This window comes from Scylla paramamosain, chromosome 13 (genome assembly GCF_035594125.1).
Source record: "Scylla paramamosain isolate STU-SP2022 chromosome 13, ASM3559412v1, whole genome shotgun sequence".
Taxonomy (NCBI): domain Eukaryota; kingdom Metazoa; phylum Arthropoda; class Malacostraca; order Decapoda; family Portunidae; genus Scylla; species Scylla paramamosain.
In genome coordinates this window covers 26,362,085-26,385,153 of record NC_087163.1, presented here as the reverse complement: position 1 = coordinate 26,385,153, position 23,069 = coordinate 26,362,085, and the positions used below count along the sequence as shown (strand labels likewise).

General features: G+C 40.5%; 2 protein-coding genes across 11 annotated transcripts in view; one reads left to right on the top strand and one right to left on the bottom strand.

Annotated features, from left to right (window-relative positions):
- The first annotated feature begins 533 nt into the window (after positions 1–533).
- The window catches only part of LOC135106595 (alsin-like), a 23,622-nt gene continuing 1,086 nt past the window's right edge, over positions 534–23,069 (top strand). The window contains exons 1-25 of one of the 7 annotated variants that reach the window (XM_064015859.1): positions 534–641; positions 2,317–2,493; positions 2,813–3,083; positions 3,354–4,546; positions 5,132–5,287; positions 6,129–6,215; positions 8,177–8,442; positions 8,783–8,921; positions 9,282–9,468; positions 9,664–9,803; positions 10,261–10,599; positions 10,959–11,213; positions 11,727–11,955; positions 12,453–12,642; positions 13,194–13,360; positions 13,687–13,796; positions 14,012–14,217; positions 14,393–14,501; positions 15,373–15,534; positions 15,771–15,890; positions 16,367–16,479; positions 16,692–16,865; positions 17,140–17,311; positions 17,704–17,886; positions 18,318–23,069. The exon at positions 18,318–23,069 is cut by the window's right edge and continues 1,086 nt beyond it. In XM_064015859.1, the coding sequence (XP_063871929.1) occupies positions 2,320–2,493; positions 2,813–3,083; positions 3,354–4,546; positions 5,132–5,287; positions 6,129–6,215; positions 8,177–8,442; positions 8,783–8,921; positions 9,282–9,468; positions 9,664–9,803; positions 10,261–10,599; positions 10,959–11,213; positions 11,727–11,955; positions 12,453–12,642; positions 13,194–13,360; positions 13,687–13,796; positions 14,012–14,217; positions 14,393–14,501; positions 15,373–15,534; positions 15,771–15,890; positions 16,367–16,479; positions 16,692–16,865; positions 17,140–17,311; positions 17,704–17,886; positions 18,318–18,365 (5,190 nt within the window). In that variant the 5' untranslated portion in view covers positions 534–641; positions 2,317–2,319 and the 3' untranslated portion in view covers positions 18,366–23,069. Of the gene's footprint in view, positions 642–697; positions 922–1,696; positions 1,828–2,316; positions 2,494–2,812; positions 3,084–3,353; positions 4,547–5,131; positions 5,288–6,128; positions 6,216–8,176; positions 8,443–8,782; positions 8,922–9,281; positions 9,469–9,663; positions 9,804–10,260; positions 10,600–10,958; positions 11,214–11,726; positions 11,956–12,452; positions 12,643–13,193; positions 13,361–13,686; positions 13,797–14,011; positions 14,218–14,392; positions 14,502–15,372; positions 15,535–15,770; positions 15,891–16,366; positions 16,480–16,691; positions 16,866–17,139; positions 17,312–17,703; positions 17,887–18,317 lie in introns of those variants that run through there. The other 6 variants (XM_064015857.1, XM_064015856.1, XM_064015855.1 and 3 more) reach the window with 6 other exon arrangements.
- LOC135106597 (annexin B9-like) overlaps positions 12,156–23,069 on the bottom strand; it is a 21,766-nt gene continuing 10,852 nt past the window's right edge. For 3 of the 4 annotated variants that reach the window (XM_064015864.1, XM_064015866.1, XM_064015867.1), the window contains 2 exons: positions 13,159–13,300; positions 12,156–12,603 (listed from right to left, as the gene is read on the bottom strand). The gene's annotated coding sequence lies outside the window, so the exon portion shown is untranslated. Of the gene's footprint in view, positions 12,604–13,158; positions 13,342–23,069 lie in introns of all 4 variants that reach the window. The other variant, XM_064015865.1, reaches the window with a different exon arrangement.

Here is a 23,069-nt window from a genome sequence, read left to right as displayed (position 1 = left end):
TTATCGTTTTGGCAGGTGTCTACTGCCTCCTCCAGTGTGTGATTTTTATATTTATACATCTGACGTATTATCAACATTAACATTTGTTAATTACTATTACTCTGTTGTTTGTGGAATATGAAGCATGAAAACATGAATAATGAGTCATAACTGAGCACCAAAACTTACTCACCCTTTGTGCGAGTTATTGGGGCCCCAACCACAAACCTTATTATTCAACTACCATATAAGCGCAACAGAAATAATACAAAAATAAAGTGTATGCTAATTAGACTTACTAGCCAGGCATCCATTCGGTTTCTACTAATGAGGAGGACCGTGGATAAACTGAATGTGAAAGTTCTGATTATCATGAGGGTGCAAGCATCCCATTATATTACCACTATCAGTCACGTATTACTTATCAACCTTACCAAACCGTCTAATGTATACTTAATTAAACTAAAGTTGAATCGGGAATATTTATTACCATTTATATAGTTGTGATTAATGTTATTATTAAAATTTCCTGAATATGGTGAGGGGCAACAAAAAGTGCGGGGCGAGGAAGAGGAGGACGGGAGGAGGCTGTTTGTCAACCTCGCTCTCTTCTCTTCTCTCTCTTCTCTCTCTCTCTCTTCCTCCATGTCTCACATATTCAGGTGATTTACTTTTATGTAGTACGCCAGCTGACAGGTACTTGTGAAAGGTTGCTATGCGTGGTGTGAGATGAGTGAGTGAGGCAGTGAGTGAAACGACATGACAAGGCGCAGTGAGTGAGTGGCCTTGACTCACCTTTCCTGACTCGCCTCTCTGACTCAGTGATTCATTCACATGTGTACTGCCCAGAATTGCTTACGTGAACTGGTCTGGAGGGTGAGACACGTTGCTTTCCTGTTTAGCTTCCATTTCCTGCTCTGTGTTGGAGGAGTGTGACTCCTGGTAATTGAACTATTGTTATTTTTTCATATAATACTTTTTTTTTTCTTTCTATGTGCACTGATCATATTTTCGCAACTGGTCTAGAAGTTGAAACACTTCACTCATATGTTTAACCTCAATGTCTTGCATTGTGCTTGAAGTGTGCAACTCCTGGTGATAATTGAACCATTGTTATTTTTGTTCGTTCATTCAGTCTTTAATGTTTGCACTGTTTTGACACATCATCCAATGTACATTAATGTATGTACCCAGCCAGTGATTGGTTTATACATATATCAAAAGGAAACAGTGTGAAAAGGAATGGCTTAAGTGCTGAGTAAGGAGAAAGAAATGATGGAAGGGGTAAGATCATGAGAAAGTTGGTATTGGTGTTTACATATAGGTAATGGAAGCAGTTTGAGAGGCAATGGCAAAAACCACTTATAAATATGGACAAGATGAATGGAAGGAATAAGACATGATGGTGTGCTAACTCATTGAGGCTTGTGTGAATCTGTTAAGCTTGTAGAGAATTTGATATCCATTTAGAATAACTATATGTACAGTCTTTCTAGTTAAGCAATGTAGGAGCTTTCCTTGCCTTGAAATAACTGAATAAGAAGAAAAAAAAAATTTTCATGGAGGTGGATTGATAACTCATACTTAAAAAAAAAAAGAAAAAATTAAGGGCAATATTTGTTCAAGAAGATATATTATTGTAAAAGATTAGGTGACCTCTGTGCAGTGAGGATGTGCATATGTTTGTTTATCTCAGTGAAGTGTGTCAGGCATGTAATCTCTCCTCATAGAGCTGATAAGGCAGACAGTAGTAGGGATTGCTATGTCAGTCTGGTAAACACAGGCTGCCTGATGAGTGTCTCCTCCTCACAGTGTTCCTGATTAGTTGTATTAATGATCTTTTGTAAGGTTAGTCTCTCTTCCTTATTTTACCCATATTATTTTCTTGGTAATTATCTTGAGTCTCTTCCTGGCCTTTTCTTCACTGTTGGAATGTTTTGTGAAAGTAGAAAATCATCTCAAGAATTGAACTGACCTTGGATTTTTTCTTTTCTTTCTTTTTTTTTGGGGGGACTGCCTTTGTACAGACATTACTGATATCAATCTCCATTTATTTTTCATTTATTTATTTATTTTTTTGCTGATCTTCAAGCTGGAAGTGCACTCAGCTCTGTCTGTATTCTTATTGTTTTGTCTTTGCCAAGTGCCACACTTGATGCAACAGAAGAATGTGCAATGGATAGGAATAACACCAAATAAATAAATAGCAAAGGAAGAAGCAGAAGAATACATTAGATGAGGCACCAATAGCTCTCCGTGTGACATTAGATGAGGCACCAATAGCTCCCCTTATGACATTAGATGAGGCACCAATAGTTCTTCTTGTGACCATTGCAGTGTATGATGGTAGCTACGCATGGGTGGCGGGGAGGTGACCCCAGGAACATGCTCATCGTGCCCACAGAAACAGTGATCCGGGTTGCTGCCTCTCATGACACCACAGTCTTTGTCACAGCGGGAGGAAGGCTGTACATTGGCCAGTACACAGGCCATGAACGAGGCAGCCTTAAGCAGGTACTGGGATCTGTTATGTAATATTTTGTTGTATAGTTATATTCACACACACAAAACACATACATGTCCTACTGACAAAAGCTATTGTATTGCTTAAAAAGGACATCACAGTCTCATATATATATATATATATATATATATATATATATATATATATATATATATATATATATATATATATATATATATATATATATATATATATATATATATATATATATATATATATGTCTTTAAAATTACCTTTCTTTAGGAACATTCCCTTAAACTGTAAAAGAGAGTACCCAGCAATACCAAGCCATGGTTTGATGTGGTGCAGGTTGAGTTGGGAAGCCGGTGTGTGCGAGATGCAGCTGTCTACAGAGGCCAGGTGGTATTTGTGACGGATGCAGGAGAGGTGTTCACTCGGGACTTGGCAGGGGGAGAGGTGCGATCCTTGCCAGTACTGGAGCCCAAGAAGACCTGCACCCACGGCCAAGAAGAGAAGGGCAGGAAGGTGAGGGTGCGGGCAGTGGCAGCCGGCACCGATCACATCCTCTTCCTCAGTGCCCAGGATGAAATTTGGGTTCAAGGATGCGGACCAGCTTTGGGTGAGGCAGCTAATTGGGGAATCTCTCATTGGTGCTGGTGGGCTTGTATATGGGTACAACTTTGCTATTACAGAGTACAAGTTTCTTTTGTTTCTATATTCTGTAATGTATGACTTCATATATATCCTCCCAGTTTTCATTCAGTTATTGTATATGTCTTGTCAGTTTTCATTTATAACTGTGATTATTCTATATATCCTCTAAGTTTTCATTGATGGCTATAACTATTGGTGTGATGCATGAAGGCCTCAGTGAACACTCCCTCCGCAGGCTTGTTCACCAACAAGACAGAGAATGAGATCACCAACCCGGCCCGTGTGGACTTCTTCAAGGGGCGGCGGGTGCTGCAGGTGGAGGCAGGGGCTTACTTCACTGTGGCGCTAGTGGAGGCGCTGCCCCCAGTACATTCCGACCCCTCAGCTGATGGTGACCACATCCCAGACTATGACTCCTTCGTGAGGTCCTGTGAGCAGTGTCGCCGGGAGACCGGAGACCGGGTGCTCTTTGAGGAGGCTGATGATGGGTTTGAGAAGTGTCCGCTTGGCCTGGCCGTGAGGAAGGATTATGGCAGCCATGACCACCGCTCCGACCTGCTCTCCCCGGCCCCAAGTAGCGTCAACATGGACGGCCGCTCCTCCAGAAACAGTGCCTTCCACGAGGATGGGGAGTCGTCTGACTGTGTGGCAGACGATCTTGACCCCACTTCAGGGGAGGCATCATGCAATGGCACAGCTCTCAACACGCCTGTGGAGTCTCACTCGGGCATCGAGCTGAGAGAGATGGCCCGGCAGCACAAGCAGAGCGTTGGCAGTGACTTTGAGGTGGTAGACTGTGGAGAGGATGAGGCGGATGGCAGTGAGGATGGCACGAGGCGGAAGGGAAGCTCTGGGGGTCCCGGCAGCAGTCTGTTCATCAATGCAGATGCTGCCAGGCAGTTCATCTCCCGCCAGCTGTCCTGGATGACCACCAATGTGGATCCAGGGGAGTGTGGTGCTCCAGATGCTGACCGCATCAACAAGTACCACATAGACAGTGCCACAGAACTGATAAAGGAGAATGTGGCCAGTGCTGCCAACAGTGCTGCAAGTCTGGTAGCCACAGGAGTGAGGACTGTGAGCGACAAGGTGGGTCAGTTGTCCCGGCACTTCAGCAGTAGTGAGTGTGCAGACGGGGAACTTCCGGATCTCACCCCAGACTCTGACCCGTTCCCATTGGATTCTCTGTATACCAAAGTTCCCACACCAAAGATGAGCAAGAGTGATTCATACGAGTGCAACAGTCTTCCACGCCGCCTGTCGGATGAACTCTCCCGCAAAAAGACTCACTCGCGCACTGGGTCAGGTGGCATCAGTTATCCAAAGATCAGCAGAGATGGAATGTTTGCTGTGGAGAAAGGCCCGGAGCAGGTCGCCAAGAACACCAGCCTTATCATTGACGGGGGACGCCACATCCTGAACACAGAGGTGAGGCAATTGAGGCCTGTGTGAGGAGTGGTGAAAGGTGACAGTGGGAGGAGAGGAGCAGCTGTACTGTACCAGGCATTGCAGACACATATAGGAGGGCTGCCAATGGGGATAGGTGAACAAGATAGCTTTGCACAGTGACAGTATTAGAACCAGTGTAGATCATAGAAGATGTTTGTTTTTCTTCTTTTTTACTGGGGTAGAAAGACAAATCTTGTATGTTGGGGAAAGTTAGATTGAACAAGCAGTTATTTCTATCAGTTCATTTTAAACACTGGGAATGTTGCATGTATGAAATTATGCTTGGGAAAGATTCATTGCATGTGCTAGATTTGAGTAGATCATACCTCTTACAGTGGACCTCTCCAGTTACCAAGTAGTAGCATGAAGTTAAGTAATGTAATTCACATCCTGTATAGTAATATCAAATCTCCTTCAAAACTTAATCAACAGACTTTTAAAATAACCCTCTTAATTTTTTAGGAGTGTCATATTTAATAGACTGTTTTCTCATTTTTTATGGCCCTTGCCAGATTCTTTGTAGAATAAAATACAAAGCAGTAACTGGTATGTCTGTGTTTGCAGGTGTGGGCGTGGGGGTCAGCCAGCAAAGGACAGTTGGGTCTGGGTGACCTGAGCCACCGATCAACACCCACCTGCATCACCACTCTCAACCACATGGGAGTGACCAAGGTGGTGTGTGGCACTCATCACACTGCAGCACTCACCATTGACGGGCAGGTAAGTGTGGGTGGTGCTGCCTCGCCTCTGCTTCTTGTACAGTGCTGGGGTATTAGTGGTGGTGCTTATCATATAATACTTAGAAGAGCATCACTGTTGGTGGTAGCTGTGAGGAGACCAGTGGGAAGATTGAAGAAGACTTGGTGAGGATGTGTGGAGGAAGACATGAGGAGGGTGAATGTCAGAGATCATGCACTGCTTGAAAAGGTACTGAAAAATAAGAATGTTAAATTAAATGATGATAGATTATTTAGCATGAGGACCAGTACAGACTGTGTGAAGGTTAGGTGCTTTTGTGAACTGCAGACAGCAACAGAGTAAGGCAAGAGAAACTGGTAGGTATTGGGATGTACATAACATTTGTTGAAGAAAAGAAAGGGAAGGATTTACTGGAGTCCTGACTGGCTGAAGACGAAGTGGTGTGCTTTTCACAGACAAATGAACCTGTGAGTATCTTAGTTATTTCTTATTCCTTGTAATTTTTTTTCCCATCTAGCTTAGTGTAGAAGATGGGACTACTGACAATGATGGTGTTATTGATAGTTGACCGTATACATTGCTTGCTGAAAATCTTGGTTATGCTGATATTGGTGAGAAGCAAGATGTGAGGGTCAAGCTTAATCTTTTACATGATCATGCTGTATTGTATCTGATAATTGATAATCAGTTTTCTCTAATGATTTCCTTTATTTATTTTCTAGAGCTATACATGGAGCCAGAAAGATACTGAGAGATGATGATGATGTAATACCAGAACTTGACCAAACTGTGATGTGATTTATGTGATTCATAGTGATTTAGGATTTGTTTCTTTTAATGATTTGCTTTATTTATTTTCTAGGTATATATATGGAACCAGAAAGATACTAAAGATGATGTTGATGTGGCCACAGCCGAGCCAAAGTCCCATAGGCCATCGTATTGGAAGGTTCCTCCCTCATTCTTGTCATAACTCAGAAGTCCTTGTGTCCCTCTCAGCTCCTCTCCATCACCAGTGCTCAGACTCATCGTTTGTAAAGAGTCATTTTTCACTGTGTTTTAGAACATTACATTGTTAAATTTTTTAAGATGTCATAGACGTGTGTTGCTAAATACCCTCATTGACTTAAGCAGTGAGAACACATTATATTTTAGTTGTGGACGTATGTGTGATGGAGCAGGAATGCAGGACCAGAGGACTTTGGACTTTGTTGAGATGACTCTTCAGAGAATAATGCGTTGTAGTCCCTTGTGTCAGCTGCTAGTGTTCTGTTGGTACTGGTATTGCAAACTAATAACTGCATGTTGACCTGGTCTTGTGTGCGGGAAGTGAGGGAGTGTAGCTAAATAGTAATTTGGGTCAAGTGTGTCCATGTAGCAGGTTAGTGGGCTACAATGCATCACATGCACTACTGTGAGGTGCATATTACGTATGTGCTTCATTCACACTTGACGGAAGGATTAGTTTTCTTTATTTTTCATTGAAAGTATGGAAGAATGATATATTTTTCTTAAAGATTTAGAGTAAATCTGAGCTTTATTTTCTCTTAGAGAAGAAAAGCTACCCATAAGTGAAGTAGATAGTGATGGAGATTATTAGACACTTCACTATTATTATCTAAGGTAGTGTTTCACATGGCATTCACAGACACACCAAGTCCAGATCTTGCAGATTTATGCTGGTTACATTAACATTGGTTTGCTTCTGCCAGAGGTGTATGCCAAGATGACAGTGATGGTTGCTTGCAGCAAATAATTATTGGCAAATAATTACTATGCCATACTATTGCCCAGTGTTGTTAAGCATGGCTGCTGCATGCTCACTGATTGAGGTGTTGTTTACCATTATTAACAAACACACTAGTAGAGTGTCAGGAGTGAAACTTGTCAGTAGCAGAAATTAAATTTTTAGAATCTCACTCAAGTACACTGATGATTAATCTTTCTGTATTTTATATATATATATATATATATATATATATATATATATATATATATATATATATATATATATATATATATATATATATATATATATATATATATATATATATATATATATATATATATATATATATATATATATATATATATTTGTTCATGAATGTTCCTCATTCTGGATTCTGCAGTAAAAGTTGGGAAGGAAGAGTTCTGGAGTAGGAGTTAGGAGGAAGGAGGCAGGAGTTGGGAATTTAGAGGAAGAAGGTTCATTTGACCACACCTCTAGGCTCTGCTTGCACGAGGCATTTCCAGACGCGTGTTTTGTATTGCACGCTAATAAGAACAGTGGCAATGTATGGAAGTGTGCATATGCTGTTGTACATTTTCCTGAAGTGGGGGCCTTTAGTGGTTAGAGGCACAGGTATTTACTTGAATTTTTCATCTTGTAGTTATTTCAGTAATGTCACTTGTAGTCAGTCATCACAATCTGTGTGAACTAGTGACACACAGAAGGCATCTCTTCTGTGTTTACTTGTAGGGTTGTAGGGAATACTGTACATCAGAATTTTCTCTTTCAGACTCACCTCGTGTGAGTATTTAGTGGAGTCCTGCGTCTTGTGACTTGTCTGCTTTTTGTGCTACTTTGTTTGCAACACTGTTTACATAAATATTTGTTTGAAGCAAAGTTACTCATGTGATTGGCTGTATTTTGTTTTGAAATTGCAGCTTTGTTTTTATTGCCTTTGAAAAGCAATCAGTAATATCTTTATTTTGTCAGTAATATCCCAGCATATTTTACACCATTATGGGAGGTGTTCATATCACAAGCCATTTCACTGTCCTGTAATCTTCAAGGCAGCAACATGATGGAGTGAAAACAAACAAACAAACAAACATAAAAAAACACATAGAGCTTTTAATGTGTATTCATGGCAATCAGTTTGTTTTGAGTGTGCAATATTCTTCCAGGTTTGGGTTTGGGGCGACAACTCAGGTGGGCAGGGAGGTCCCAACACCACTACTGCCTCAACCTCCAGCAGTGCCCCTTCCCCCAGCAAGTCTCCCAGCAAGTCCCCGAACAAAATGAGTACTGCAGCGTCCTCCATCATGAGTCCAAGGAGACTGGACGTGCCTGAGGAAGGTGGTGGTTTGCTGGTGCGGGATTTGGCCTCGGGGGACAACTACCTCATTGTTATCACAGTAGATGGTCTTACTTACTACATAGGCAAGCTCAGGTATGTAGTCTTTACTTAGTGATTCTTTAAGGCAAACTCAAGTACTTACTGTGTGTGTTTGTGTGTATGTTTTAGTATGTCTTTCAGTTTGCAGAAGGGTTTTAGCAGGGGTCTTATAATGTTTGAAATTTAATAGAAATAGTAAGGAATTAATAAACAGCTGACTAGTCTCACTACCTGATAGATCTTGTATCTCATCACTGTTTTTCTGGGAGCTGGAAAGCATTCATGATATTTTGTTTTCATATTAGCAGATTTAGTTTTCTCTTATTACCATTTGATGCTTTGATATAGAAGCCGTACAGTGTCATAGACGTGTATAATCATGTCACTTCTGCAGGAATGAAGATGAAGCAAAAGTTCAGCAGATTCCTGTGGGTGATGCTACAGTGCACTGCCGGTCAGTGTTGTGTCAGTGTGACAGTGTTGTCTGCACCACAGACGAGATGCATCCACAGGTAATGCTGGCACAGGCGACTGTGAGTGAAAGATGCTTATGTGAGCATAATACTTTTTGTCAGTCATCTTATTTCACCTCTGTGAGTTGTTGTCTTTGATGTATGTAATTGGACTCCACTATTATGTTTATTTCTTGGATGCTGTCCCACTTACATATATGGGAAAGGGTTATTGGGTTAAAAGATTACTGGGATAAGCAGGTATCATATTGGCTGAAGACTACATGTACCATCTTAGATACATGGCAACATATTAGTTTTTTTATACAACTGGACATTTCTCAAAGATTGGATGGTGCATGAGAAGTAAAGGAGAATAGAGGAGCCCAGCTTGGAACGAGGAATTTGATGCCTGACTGTAGCCTCCATTTGTTTGAATAGGTGGTGAAGTTTGTGAAGAGTGAGACCACTTTCCTGAGTCTGCTGAAGGCTGTGGTGCAACATGTGGTGCGGCCTTTCTTGTCCTCTTGTTCCTCCAGCACCAAGGGCACCTCTTCCTCCCCCTCCTCCTCCACCTCACAGAAAGACACCAGCTCCTCTTCTTCAGGGACAGGAAATGCAGCCTCAGGTGGGGGCAAAGTTTGGGCCAGTTGAATAAGTCAGTAATATCTTTTTACTTTATATGCTGTACTGAATGATTAGTGTTTAAATTCTGTTTATGTTAAGGTGGACATATGAATATATTGTATAGTATCTTCATAAACAGATAGATATGTGAATTAAATGTATTTCTGCGTGTGTATGTGTGTGTGTCTGTGTGTAGACAATAACCAGATGCACCAGACCAAACAACAACTGCTGGAGGCATACCTGGATGTGACTCAGGCAGTGGCCAGTAGCCTCAGTGACCTGCTGGATGATCAAGCTGCAGATGTCACCGCTGCCATCCCCATCATCAGACAGGTGGGCAGCTCTGGTCACCTCAGGGCCTCCACAGGATGTTGCTGTGTTGCATGTCTGGTTTCTTACAGCACTAAATTTTGCTTTACCTTTCTTGATGTGGTAGAAAGTATTTGTGGTCTCTTGTGGCAGGATTGTGTAACTGTTATGATACATTACACACGTATATGGTGGATTGGTGGTGCATGCTGGGCTCTACTTCTTGTGCAGGTCAGGCACTGTTTGGGTGCTGAGTGTGCCTTTTGTCTTCATAACAAACAGTTTTTTACATAGGCCTCAGTATGTTGTATGTTATGTATGACAATATTCATTCTTGAAGAGAAGTTACTTATTGTTGTTTAAGGGATTGTGTAATATACAAGAAGTAACAGGTATTATATTCATAGTTTTCTGGAACATGCAAATTATTATTCATAGTTATTTTTATGAGAGCAACCCCTTTAGTCATGTCTCTTTACAGGTGGAAGAGCATAAGTCCATCTATCAGAGGTACATGAAGCTGGTGTGTGATGCTGTGGCCATGAGTGGTCTCACCATCACCACCAAGGAGGCCACTGCTGTCCTGGAGAAGTGCCAGACAGTATTTGCATCCTCGGTGCCGGAGGAGAAGCGTCGCAACCCCAGTGATCTCTTCTCCTACTTGATCCTGAGACCACTGCAGCACATCCATGAGTATGAGAGCTTCCTGCAGACCATGAAGTCTGATGGTGAGAACTACTATTCTCCCTTCACTCTGGACAAGATCAGGGTTGCTCATGCCCACTGGAGGCAGCTGTCCATCACTGCACACAAGAACCTGGTGAGCTGGGTGTGGTTAGGTTCATTGAGACTGCAGACATGTTCATTATTCATAAGAGGCGTTGCATGCTTGGTATTGGAGTACTCTTAGTGAAATGAGGGTGTGAGTCTTGAATAGTGGAATCTTGAAAAGAGTTGAAATAAGTCTTGCTGCTTGCAGGGGACCCTGTAATAAAATTTCTTGTTGTCTTATCATATAGACAGGGCTGTGGTGAGTTGCCCTAGGTAATGGCCCAGGGAAACAAAAAGTGAAAAAAAGGCTCACTGAGGTGTCAGTCCCTTTAGAAAGGTTAAAAGGATCATCCAAAATTGGAGGATAAGTGTCTTGAAACATGAGTATAGTCCTTTAATTTTTTTCAGCTTGAGGCTGAGGACACCAAGAACTTTTGGGAGACATGCAGCTTCAAGATGGTGGAGGCTCTGAGCACTCCCTCCAGAAGGATGCTGCGAGAGTCAAGGACACATCCCATAAATGTACACAATGCTGGCCGCTTTTCCTCCCACTCCTTTGTGTTGCTGACGGACATCTTGGTGCACATCCAGTACTCCACTTTCTCCACATACAACCTCAACACCATGTGGGTGGAGGCAGTTTCCAATGCTCCCAATGTACAGGTGTGCCATTGCTGTTTCTGTGTGCTGATCACTAATTTAGTTATGAATTCCACCTCCTGGCTGCTTTAACCTCTAGCTAGTTGCAAAGGCTCCATTATTGGTTATGTCACATTAAGTTTAATACATACATAATATACCAAGGCTGCCTTGCTCAAAAAGGAGGATAGCCAAGAAGACAAGGCTCACAATTTTCACATTCACACTCATTCACACCACTCTTTTTAACACCTTGGCTTCTGACATAGAAGAGAAAGTATTTCTGCCCTCACTTTACTGGAATTAAGTTTAATACCTATCTATACTAGATATTTCAAGGTACCCATGTATTGACTACTCAGCAGGGAAGATTGAGTGACTGGGCAGGCCAAGCACTTTCTGGTAGTGCTCAAATTGAACCCCAGTCTGGTCATTTGTAGCTTACTGGTGTACTATAGAAACACAATACTTTCTTGTCCACAATCAATAAAGATTATAAAAGAAAAACTGCCACCAGTATATGCTTCTTTTCTGCAGCATGGAATCTACATCACCCTACCAGAAGAAACCCTCACTCTCACATGCCCTTCTAGTGGGGACAAGAACCAGTGGATGTATGTGCTGCAGGAAGGCATCAAGAGGGCTGTTGATAAATCAGAGGAGTCAGGAGGAACATTAACATCCCTGCCCAGGTCTGCCCCCCTGGTTCGGAATGCCTCCTTCACCTTCACCAAGAATCCCTTATATAAAGATGCCACTTACTCAGGTGTGTTTCAGGGCCTCAGAATGTGATTTTATTTTATTTTATTTACTTATTTATTTATTTATTTATTTATTTATTTTTTTCATGTTTTGAGATTGTTGTTCCTTATCCAACAAACTGTATTCAGCTATCCAAGTCAATTATTGCTCAGTTTTGATCAGGAAAAGAAAAGGGTGGGGGGATAAATGAATGTGCTAATCATAGAGATGTTAATTCTTTGCTGCACAGGGAAAGATATATATATAAAAAGTTTCTTGCGGCAAGGGTGTGTGATGTTACAAGAGACAGAATAAACAAGAGACAAGAAGAGTGCAGAAGAGAGAGACATTCCATGAACATCTCTGAATCATAAACTTGAGGAAAGAGACCTTAAATAGTTTTGGATGTATATCATTACATGTATACTCAAATCAAGACTTAGAATGTGAAAATATGATAAAAGAGAGTGTTAGGGATTACTGCTGTGAAATGAATGCCTCTCATTGGGTGATGTGGTGCAGGCCAGTGGGTGTGTGGCAAGCTGCATGGAGAGGGAACCATGGTGTGGGGGGATGGCCGCCGCTATGAGGGACAGTTCCGGCAGAACGTGTACCATGGCTCAGGACGGCTGGAGGTGCCCACAGGAGGCGGTGTCAACATCTACGAGGGCACCTGGAAAAATGGAAAGCTGGAGGGGAAAGGTATCATCAGGTGAGTGGTGATGCTTTGGAATTAGTGGCACCATGAGTGGAGAGATATATGTAAATGGGCACCTGGAAGAACTGGAAGGCCTGGAAAAACTGGAGGCAAGAGTGAGTGGCTCTTTATCTATGCTACTAGTAACTCGGATCATTCATCTGCCGACATCAGTCCCTGTTGTAATTGAAAGAATACAGCACATGCAGACATTTGTTGATTTGTGAATTATGTCATGAACTTTATAGGTCCTGCTTTTTAGATATGATGCACAAATTTAAATATAGATGAAAGTGGTTGATCATTCCAAAACAGACTTGTCATATTCCCTGATACATATACACACCTAAGTTTTCTTCATGGCCTGAGTAACAGATCCAGTTGTCCTATCCTTTCTCCAGATATTACAGTAAGGACATATTGGATAGATTGGACATTGGATAGATAATTCCAAAGCAGACATCTTATTCCCTGATAGATGTCCAGCACTATACATATACACACACACATACACACTCAGGTTTTCCTTACAGCATATGTAACAGATCCAGTCATCCTTGCTTCAGATACGCCAACAAGGATGTGTATATTGGGAACCTGAAGGAGAGCCAGCCACACGGCCACGGGGAGCTGAAGAAGGGTCGATTCAGTTCCCAGGCTGCCTCCATCTACACTGGGGAGTGGAGCAGTGGGGTGAAGCACGGCTATGGTGTCCTGGATGAAATAGCCAAAGGTTTATAAAAACTTATACCTTTCTATCTGATTCTCAAACTCTACTCTCCATTTTCTTACCACCAATATTTTCTCTCTTCCAGCTTTTCTTAACCACTTTGTTCAGGTCATTCTAGAGTTTCCAAACATTTTAGTTGACAAATAAGATCTTACATTAATCAAGTTGGTGTTTTGTTGTATTTTGTTGTGATTATGTGTGTGTGTGTGTGTCTATGCACATGCATTTTCAGTAAATGTATGTGTACAAATTCCATTAACATCTGCTTTAATTTATGTAGTGACTTAGTACATATTAAGTGTTTGGGTTTTATTGGTGTGTCATTGCAGGAGAGAAATACATGGGTACGTGGCAGAACAATGTGCGTCATGGGCCAGGCATGGTGGTAACTATGAATGGTGTCTACTATGAAGGCAACTTTCACCAGAACAAATTAACAGTGAGTAGGATTCCTTGTGTTACTGTTATGCTTCTCAAGAATGAGCATCTTTTATTCCCTGTCTGATTCACCATCTCATTTCCTCACCAACAGTAGCTGCAGTTCTTGTTCTGTTATGTATCCTCAAGTGTTGCTAATTGTATAAATCATTGACTTGTTTGTTTGTTTTTTTCATTCAAGAGAAATGTAAACACAGTTTTCATTCTTTCATACAGGGTTGTGGCTTGATGATGTTTGAGGACAAGACCTACTTTGAGGGAGAGCTGGGCATGGGAGGAACCTTTGCTGGAAAGGGCAGCCTGCATTACCCAAGTGGTGATACTATTGAGGGCACCTTCACTGGCAACTGGGAGGATGGCATAAAGATTAATGGTGTCCTTCAGAAAGGCATTGGTTCCCCAGATGAAGACAATGTTCCCAAGTGAGTTGCCTTTGATATCAAGGACCGTGTAAGCTGTTATCTTTTTGCATTTTAAAAGTAGGTGATGTTAGCAAAACTTGGGCTGTTGAAGATGACGTGAAAAGGATGAGTGTAGAGAAAGGAGCTTCCTTTGTAGTGAATAAGGACTAAGCACCATCACTTTTCTCTGTTGCAGATCTTTTGGAAAGTTTAGTGTCCATGCTGACCAGAAGTGGACTGCTGTAGTGAGACAGTGCCAGGAGCAGCTGGGCTTATTTACTGGCACTGACATCACCACCATCAAGGTCAGCACACAGCATTGTCCTCCGTCACTCTTCTTATCTCATCAGAACATTTCATGAGTCCCTTGTTTGTCTTCATGTATAAGTAACAAGTGAAAGTAATTTTGTTTTGGAAAATCATGTCTCTTTTATTAAGTCATTACTTTTCATGTTTTTATTTTTATCTTGTGCTTTGTGTATTATTATGCTTTATTCTTATTTATCAATTTATTTTATTTCTATATTTTTTTGGTGTGTGAATGTATGTATTGACATGACACAAAACATTTCACATCAGCAACCAAATAATGGAACTCATAACATCTCTATATCTCTTTTGATTTACATAGTCACATAGAAAGAAGAGAAGCTTTCTGAGCCGCTGCTTGAAATTCTTTGACACTGTATCAGCCATGGTAATGTGGCAACCACATAAGCATAAAATTGAGCTCTCCAGCATTCAGGTGGTGATCTTTTCCTTCTCCCTGGCATTGTGTGTAAAGATTGGGGTTTTATTGTGGCTTAGGTTTTCAGGTATTCTTTCTGTATGGCTGTGCACTGTTTTGTTTTTACCTTCACATGTGGCTTGCTCACTACCATTGATGGGAAAACACCTGTGGCATCCTGTAGGAGACAAGCTTTGGGAAATGAATATTTTTGCATCCTTTCATTTATAGCTTTGTATTACATGTAGCTTTCTCAGGTATTTTCAAAAGTTTTCACCTAAAATACACGAGTGCATGTATATATCTATAAACTAAGATATGAATCACCCTGAATACCACAGTCCATCAGATCATTACTGCTGCCACTGAAAGATTACACACCAGTGAGCAGAATGTAGTGAAAGGAGAGAGCCTTGTCCCAACTGACCATAATCACCCCTTGGCTTCAGCAGGTGTGGGAGACGCTGGCCAAGAGACTCGAGTCGGAGAAGCAGGCATCCCAGCGGCATGGAGGCTCACTGGATCTGCTGGATGGCATTGATCGTATCCCAGACGCAAGGGATGAACTCACCTACCAATTTTTCATGGAGATTCACACCTACCTAGGCAAGGTGTGTATTCCCCTGCTTGATATATTATTAACTTTCGATAGAACTTGTAGTATAGTTCAAGAAGGTATGTCAAACTCCATGTAGGTACCCGTGATGCATGCTGGAAGTTTGAGGGTTAAGTGTAAAAACAGAATCATCCAATTAGCAGGACCATCAGCAGTTAAAGTCTTGGTATGGAGCACATTGTAAGGAAGTGTTTGTCCACATGAAGAGAGATAACCAATGACACATTTCAGGCTTTTGGAAATCGACTTCACCCGCTGGGCCAGTTGTTGCTGTCCCTTGTTGATGCCTTCCGTGCCACATATGGGGGAGTGGTGGCTCACTCCCGCCTCCTGCCTTATGCTGTCCAGGAGGTCAGTCTTTGTGGTGAACAAAGGAAGGGAATATTGAGGGCCATGATATCAGTGGAGGGAGGAAGGAAAACATTAATACTTGTATTGGTTTAGTAAGGAGTAAGTGTTGGTGTTGGTACTGGTTTAAAAGAGGAAAAGAAATGCTGAGGTTTAGGTTTGTGGTGAAAGCAGAATACTTATTGAGATGTGTGCATTTGGAGAGAGAGAGAGAGAGAGAGAGAGAGAGAGAGAGAGAGAGAGAGAGAGAGAGAGAGGTATTTGCCATGTTGGGAGGAAGTCTCATATTATTTCCTGTACTTCTTTATAGGATGGTTCGCTTTCCACCATTGGCTAATGGGGCTAAAAGTATGCATGATGTGTGTGGTGCCTTGTCTGGGCCATCCTGTGTGCAGTTGCCAGCCTGGTATACAGACAGATAGACCTAACATGATGCCATCTCACATGCAAGATCAGCTGTAATGGTTCCTTGTTTGCAGGTTCGATCCTTCACCTCAAGGCTTTATCAGTTGGTACGTGTGTTGTTCCCTGTTCTGCCCCCCGAGTCAGAGAGTGTTCTGCTGGAGCCAGGTGATGAGGAACAGGAGGAGATGTAAGTTGGAGCCTCTTGGGTGCATGAACACTTTGAGCTGGTTGATTCTAGACAAAGTGCTTGAGTATAGCTTAAATTTGAATTGGTATTTTAGTGTATGTATGTGTGTATGTATGAGTCCAAACAACAATAAGATGTCCTTCCATTTGGGATAAGTTGGACAAATTACATAGAAGGAATGAGAAGTTGAAACAACTAATTTTTCTTGTTAGTGTGGTGACTCCTGCCTTCGTGATCCATCCCTGGCTGCTGCCTCACGTCTACTCCCCACTGTCTACCCTGTATGTGCTGCAGCATCAGCACAAGGATGAGGAGTACTGGCGGCGACTTCTCAAATGGAACAAACAGCCAGACACTGCTCTCATGACCTTCCTTGGGGTGGATGTGTAAGTGTCACTTTATCACTGTGGCTGTTCATCATCTGTTGCCTTATTGTTGTGTTTTGTTTGCCTGCAACTTCTTTCTCTGAGGTGACTTGTATATGTATGATTCTGATGGAGTTGAGATCAGCATACATAGAATGCACAGGATGTTGAATGTGGCATTTTATCGTGTTGATAAGTTTTGTGATATTTTGGAAAGTTTATAAATATTTGATGTGATGATGGCTCTTCTTGCCTGTTAGAGAGAGAGATTTACAAGTTTTTGTAATATTTTCAGGAAATTTTGGCTGCCTGAGGGTGCCAGCTTAGTTGAGTCTAGCCGGACTCTGGGCACCCTGAAAGATCAACACTTTACTGAGGCCATTGAGACTCTTCAGATGCTGTCAACATCATTCAGTCCCAGAGACAAGCTTAACCTCATCCACAGTACTTTCCAACTAGTTAGCAAGGCAAGGCCACACTGGAAGCTGCACTATACCTTCATATAGATATTTAATAGACATTCTTTGTATGTACATATCTTTATGATAATTATGTGGATTCCAGTAATTTCATATAGTTATTTGAGAGTATTATTTAAGACTTTTTACTCATAATTCATGTGTATATATTCTGCTTTGTAATAGTTCTGGATATTGAATTTGCCAGGTCAAGGTTCAGATTCTGTAATGCTAAAAGTCTGCTGATAATCTCTGTGTAGTGACTCTTTCACACTTTTTATACCCAATTCATGTGTAAAATTTCTGTTTTGCAATAATTTTGGATCTTGAGATTGCTAGGTCATGGTTCAGATTCTGCAGTGGTATACATTTGTTGCTAACCTGCATGTTGTGTGTTGCAGGCTGTCATGGCCAAGCTGGGGAGCAACTACTTGTGGAGCATGGATGACCTGTTCCCAGTTTTCCAGTATGTGGTGGTGCGCTCCCGCATCCAGCACCTGGGAGCCGAGATCCAGCTGGTGGATGACCTGCTGGAGCCCCACATGCAGCATGGAGAGCTGGGCATCATGTTCACTACACTCAGGGTCAGTGTGTCTGCCTTTTGTTTTCCTTCCCTGGGGTTTTGTGGACCAGGAATCATAGTTTATTGATTCTATTCTGTATTTCTGGTTTGCATTACATATATGTAGTGATTAGGGTATCAAGCATTGGGATTTTAATGTCTGTCTGTAGGTCACTATACAGAAATGGGGTGTTCTATCCCCTCATTTTTTCCCTTTTAGTTGCCCTGTACATTATGTAGGGAATGCAGTGGCAGTATTCTCAGCCCCAGCAATGACATTGTCCCTTTCCACCAGGGGTCAACAGGGCTAAGAGTATGAGTGATGTGTATGTGAGCGTATGGCATCTTGTCTTGGCCACAGTGTGTGGTATTGCCAGCCTGGCATATAGATAGATAGATCTGTATCATATTGGCTAACTGTCTTTTATTGAATGCATTCTGTTTTTGTTCCAGGCTTGCTACTATCAGATTCAGAATGAAAAACTCACTCATATGCTCTGATGGAATTGAAGTAGTAGGAGCAGTGACTGTCAAGAGGAAGCAGTGTGTTGGCTGCCTGGCTCTGTGGGAGGGAGCTTTCCTGCCAAGTGGCCTCTGTGAAGTGTCCTGATGCATCAGGTTTAAGACAGAACTCTGGCACTCAGATTAATGCCATTGATTTTTTGCTCTGCCTTATTGCTGCAGCCATTAAAAATGGCCATCAGTGACCATAACCAGAACACAAGAGGGAAATGAATACTGGAAAATTCTCCTTCAGTATTAAGTATTTTGATATTTGGTGATGATGTTAAAAATGAGATTAGTGCAGCAACTGCAAGAACATAGTTGATGTCTTGTGTGTTTTCAACATTGGAAACATGATATTCATTACTAAGCTGAAAGAAATCAAAATCTTTTTTACAGCTATTAATTTTCTGTCATAGGATACAAACTTTAGGGTACAAAGATGTGTACTGTAAAAAATATGCATAGACTGTGACCCTCCTGTGTACTTCACAAATATCATTGTGAAGGTGCAACCCTTGCCACTGCATTTGCTCAGAATTACATTAATACCATATCAGTTTGTCAGGATGTAACATTCTTTGCATTACAAGGAACCAGGCAAGTAGATGGGTGTATATTAGAGCATGTATTTATCATGAGTGTTGGGTTGCCTCATCCGGGTGATAATTCAAGTACATGAATGCTGATGTCATTAATATCTAATTTTGTATGGTTTTGTAAGTCCTCCAGAGAGTGATGGTAAGTATTTGTTTTGTTGATTGCTGAAATCAAGAGTGGTGTTATTATTTCATTGATTTTGTTTATACTTGTATATTGTTCAGCTTGATTTAAGTGTTAACTACATATTGGTTCTTATGTTTGTACATGTAAAGGATATATCTATCTTAGTTTATATTACATTTTTTTGGTGTGGCAAAAATATGCTTGTATGAAATGTATTATGATCCTTTATCATTATTAGATTAATATCTACATAGAGTTTGTTGGTTCTTCTCAGTTTTTCACACATTCATTGATCTAAGATTATAGGCAGGTTTTCATACATGTGTGACCCCCTTGTCTACAATAACTCAGTAAATCCTGCATTTGGCAAGTAATTAGTGCTGTCAAGTCCTGTCCAAAACCCAGAATGACCATGTTAAAAGGTTTTATTCAGCAGAAATTAAACCTGTTATTAGTTTCTGAAGAAGTGACAACACTTGGCTGGCAATAATTGAAGGGTGACAGGCCAGTGGTGAGGGTTTAGATGCCACTCGTGGAGAGAGTTTTGTCACAAGCTTTGTGTCTGGCAGATTGGAGAGTTTACTGTGTATTGTATTCTTATTAATGAGTTCCTCATAACTTTAACAGTGCTTGTCAGGTTCAGCACTGCATACATGTAGCGCTGGTCGCTATTAACTAAAATGATGCATACTACTTGAAGGGAATAATGAAGAATATGTAGCCTGGGACCTTGCAATGTTCATGGAAAGATGCAGAGGCAGTGCACATTTTTTTTATTGAAGATTGAAGACTGAAGCAATACTGTACATTTTCTTGATGTGTCTGACTGATGCTGTGCCCGACTGTATAATCACTCTGCAAGGCTACTAGTGACCCTTTTTATACAGTAATAACAGATTTATGCTATGGTTCATACAAACTGCTAAAGATTTTCCTGAGCTTATGCATTCTGAGAGGAAGATTTGGTTTTGAAAAATACCTGTTGTGATGTGCATGCTTTAAAAATTAGTTGACTGTGTGTGCGAGGTGTATATGTTTTGCAGTTTGGCATTTTTGTTATGCTGTCTTTAATGCATCAGAATGTGATATGTATAATGATAAGTTTTCTATTTTGAACAAACAGTGGTGTGCATATGTTATTGAAAGAGATAACACACTGGTGGTGATGTGCATTTTGGCCCAAGCATTGTTGCTGGACCTTACTCACAGGAATTGGTCTGCATTACTAATTCACTGAATTATATGCTGTATTTTTTGGTGTATAAGATGTATTTTATACCATAAAGGATTTCTGAATGATCATGCATCCCAGGTAATGAAGGTCATGCATCTAATGCCTTTAAGTCTTGATTTTGTGATAATACACCTGAAAATACAGTAAATATTTCATCATCCTCTTGGTTACTTTATTGTAGCCATGATGATCTAACTAGTCTCAAGGGTAAACATTTGAAATTATTTAAGTATTTTAGCTAGAGTTAAATTGTTTTGCAGTTTGTTTTGTGCTCCAATTGTTAATGTTTACAGATATATATTTTGTGTTTCTGTTTATTGGATGTTTCATTGTATTTGCATGGAAGAGAGAATTATTTAAAAAATAAAAATGCATTTGTTATTTGTTATCAGTCTTGTGCCAGTTATTCATTCATGTGTCCTGTGTTTTGTCATCCTCATGGAAACTGTCCAGAGACTGATTTTCCTTTCACTTCACTGCTCCCTTTCTTATCAAACTGACGGAACTGTTTTGTCTTGGACTGCATGCTCATTATCTTCTCAGTCTTTTGTTTTGGCTTAATCTTGCACCTGTGTGTGTGTGTGTGTGTGTGTGTGTGTGTGTGTGTGTGTGTGTGTGTGTGTGTGTGTGTGTGTGTGTGTGTGTGTATACCAAATGATATTTCTACAGGGTTAAGAACAGCTTCCTGTTTAATCTTTTGATACTTTTCTGTCATGTTTTCCTTGTTGTGCTGCACCTTTGTGTTCTAGTTTTGTTTTATTACTGCATGTGCAGAATGCTGTAAGTATTTAGTAAATGTTTTGTGGTATGGAACTACTGGTGATGAGTGATGGAAGCAAGTAACTTAAAGCACACTGTGGCTTAATAACAAGGAAACAGCTACTTGTTGATGTGAGTAATCCCTCCCTTACAGTTATGAAGAAGTAAAAATCTCATTCATTAAAGATAGCCATTGCATTTATTGAGTTGAAGTGAATAAAACAGAATGATCAGCAGTGTATATCATCAAACTTCTGTTTCTCATTGTAAGCAGAGTAGAATGCCAACACAAGATGATAATGAAGTTCCAAACAGTGAAGTGGATCTTGTTGAACACCATTTTAGAACTGAACATGATCTTTCAGTTGTATAGTCTTTTATGCATCTCTAAACATGGGCAGAACAGAAGTCCAGAGGAAAGATCTGTGACATGTTTAAGGGGAAAGAGTAATGTAGGTGCAATTTTCATCATAATTTACATTTTTGAATTGGTTGCAAGTTCTGTACTTTTTAGCTTTATTTCCTCACAAAGAACTCACTTCTCAAATAAAGTGCATGTATATTTATAGTCACATGTAAAGCAAAATAAGTTTATATATATTATCCATGAATGCTTAGGATTTACATGGATTGATTTCATGTGGGAATTTTAAACTAAGCTAGATAGAAAGCAGCTGTTGGAAAGTTTAGGAATTTGTTCTGTGTTGTAATTATGTACATAAGTCTGATGTACGAAGTAGTAATGTGTTTACATGTGAGTGGAGGAGACCATTAAAGAGCTGTGCATGTAGTGCTCTCATCCAGCTTTGGTCAGTGTGGTTTGGCCAAACATGTGGAGCAGTGCCTTTCTTGGTTTAACAATATTTACTTTATGCCTTTGTGTCACATCCTACCTAACCCCGCGTCAGGTGTCTTTCGTAATGGCACGAGAACACATAACTACATATACTTTTGAACTCCATCCTCTCTGTTATCACTGAATTCCTCACCAAGACAGCTATTCTGAAGAATGGTACATTGTACTTTAAATGCATTACTTTGGCATGGGTGGAATGTAAAAATTCAGGAGTGGAGCTGTACATAGTAGGTATAGTTGTATGCTGTTGTGACATTACAAATGACACATTCTTTATGAGTGAACAGTCTGCTTGGAGTACAGAACATCTACATATCAGCAAATCTTGTGGAGCGTGAAGATGCCTCAGAAATGTGTAGAACCCAATGTTATAATTATTTTTTTTTTATATTATTTATTTTTTTTCAGTCTGATGGCTCTGGGGGACTTGTTCACCCAAATTTGTCAAGAAATCGTTAAGTATCCATATACTAATGTAATTTTCTTTTTTGCTCAATGATATTTATGTAAAGTGAAAATCAGGATTGTGTTGCCTCCTCTTTGTTGCCTTTGTTTCACATTATGATGCTTATAATAATTAGTGGAAAGAATGAACTTGATTTGTTATAATGTTGTTCAGGGTGAATTTTAGATCTGTTCTGCCTCTGTGAGTGAGTGAGTGAGAGAGTGAGTGAGTGAGTGGGTGTGTGTGCAAGCAGAGAGGTGAGAGTCTGAGTGTAAGTGATTATTATTGTTAGATCTTTATTTTCGTGTGTGTGGAATTGGGTTAGCTATTGGTTTTGTAATTACAGTTTTATTATTATTATAATAATTATAAGTTTTGTTTGTATAATATTTTATAAATGAAAGCCTTTGGTTATAATGTACAGTATGTAAATGGGAAAAAAAATGTGTGAACTAAATTAAGAAAGGTAGTTTGGAAATATTCTTTGCAGCAGTTGATGGAAAGGACTGTCACATTTAGTAAGTCTGCATAATAATAATTAGAAGTAGATGGTGCAGAGTGTAACACTAGTGCTCTTACTTCATTATGGTGGAAATGGAGCAGATGTGGCAATGTATTTACCCTCCTTTTATATTTGTATGTCAGCAGGTGTTGAGTGACAGCCTGAGTACTGCTGTTCAT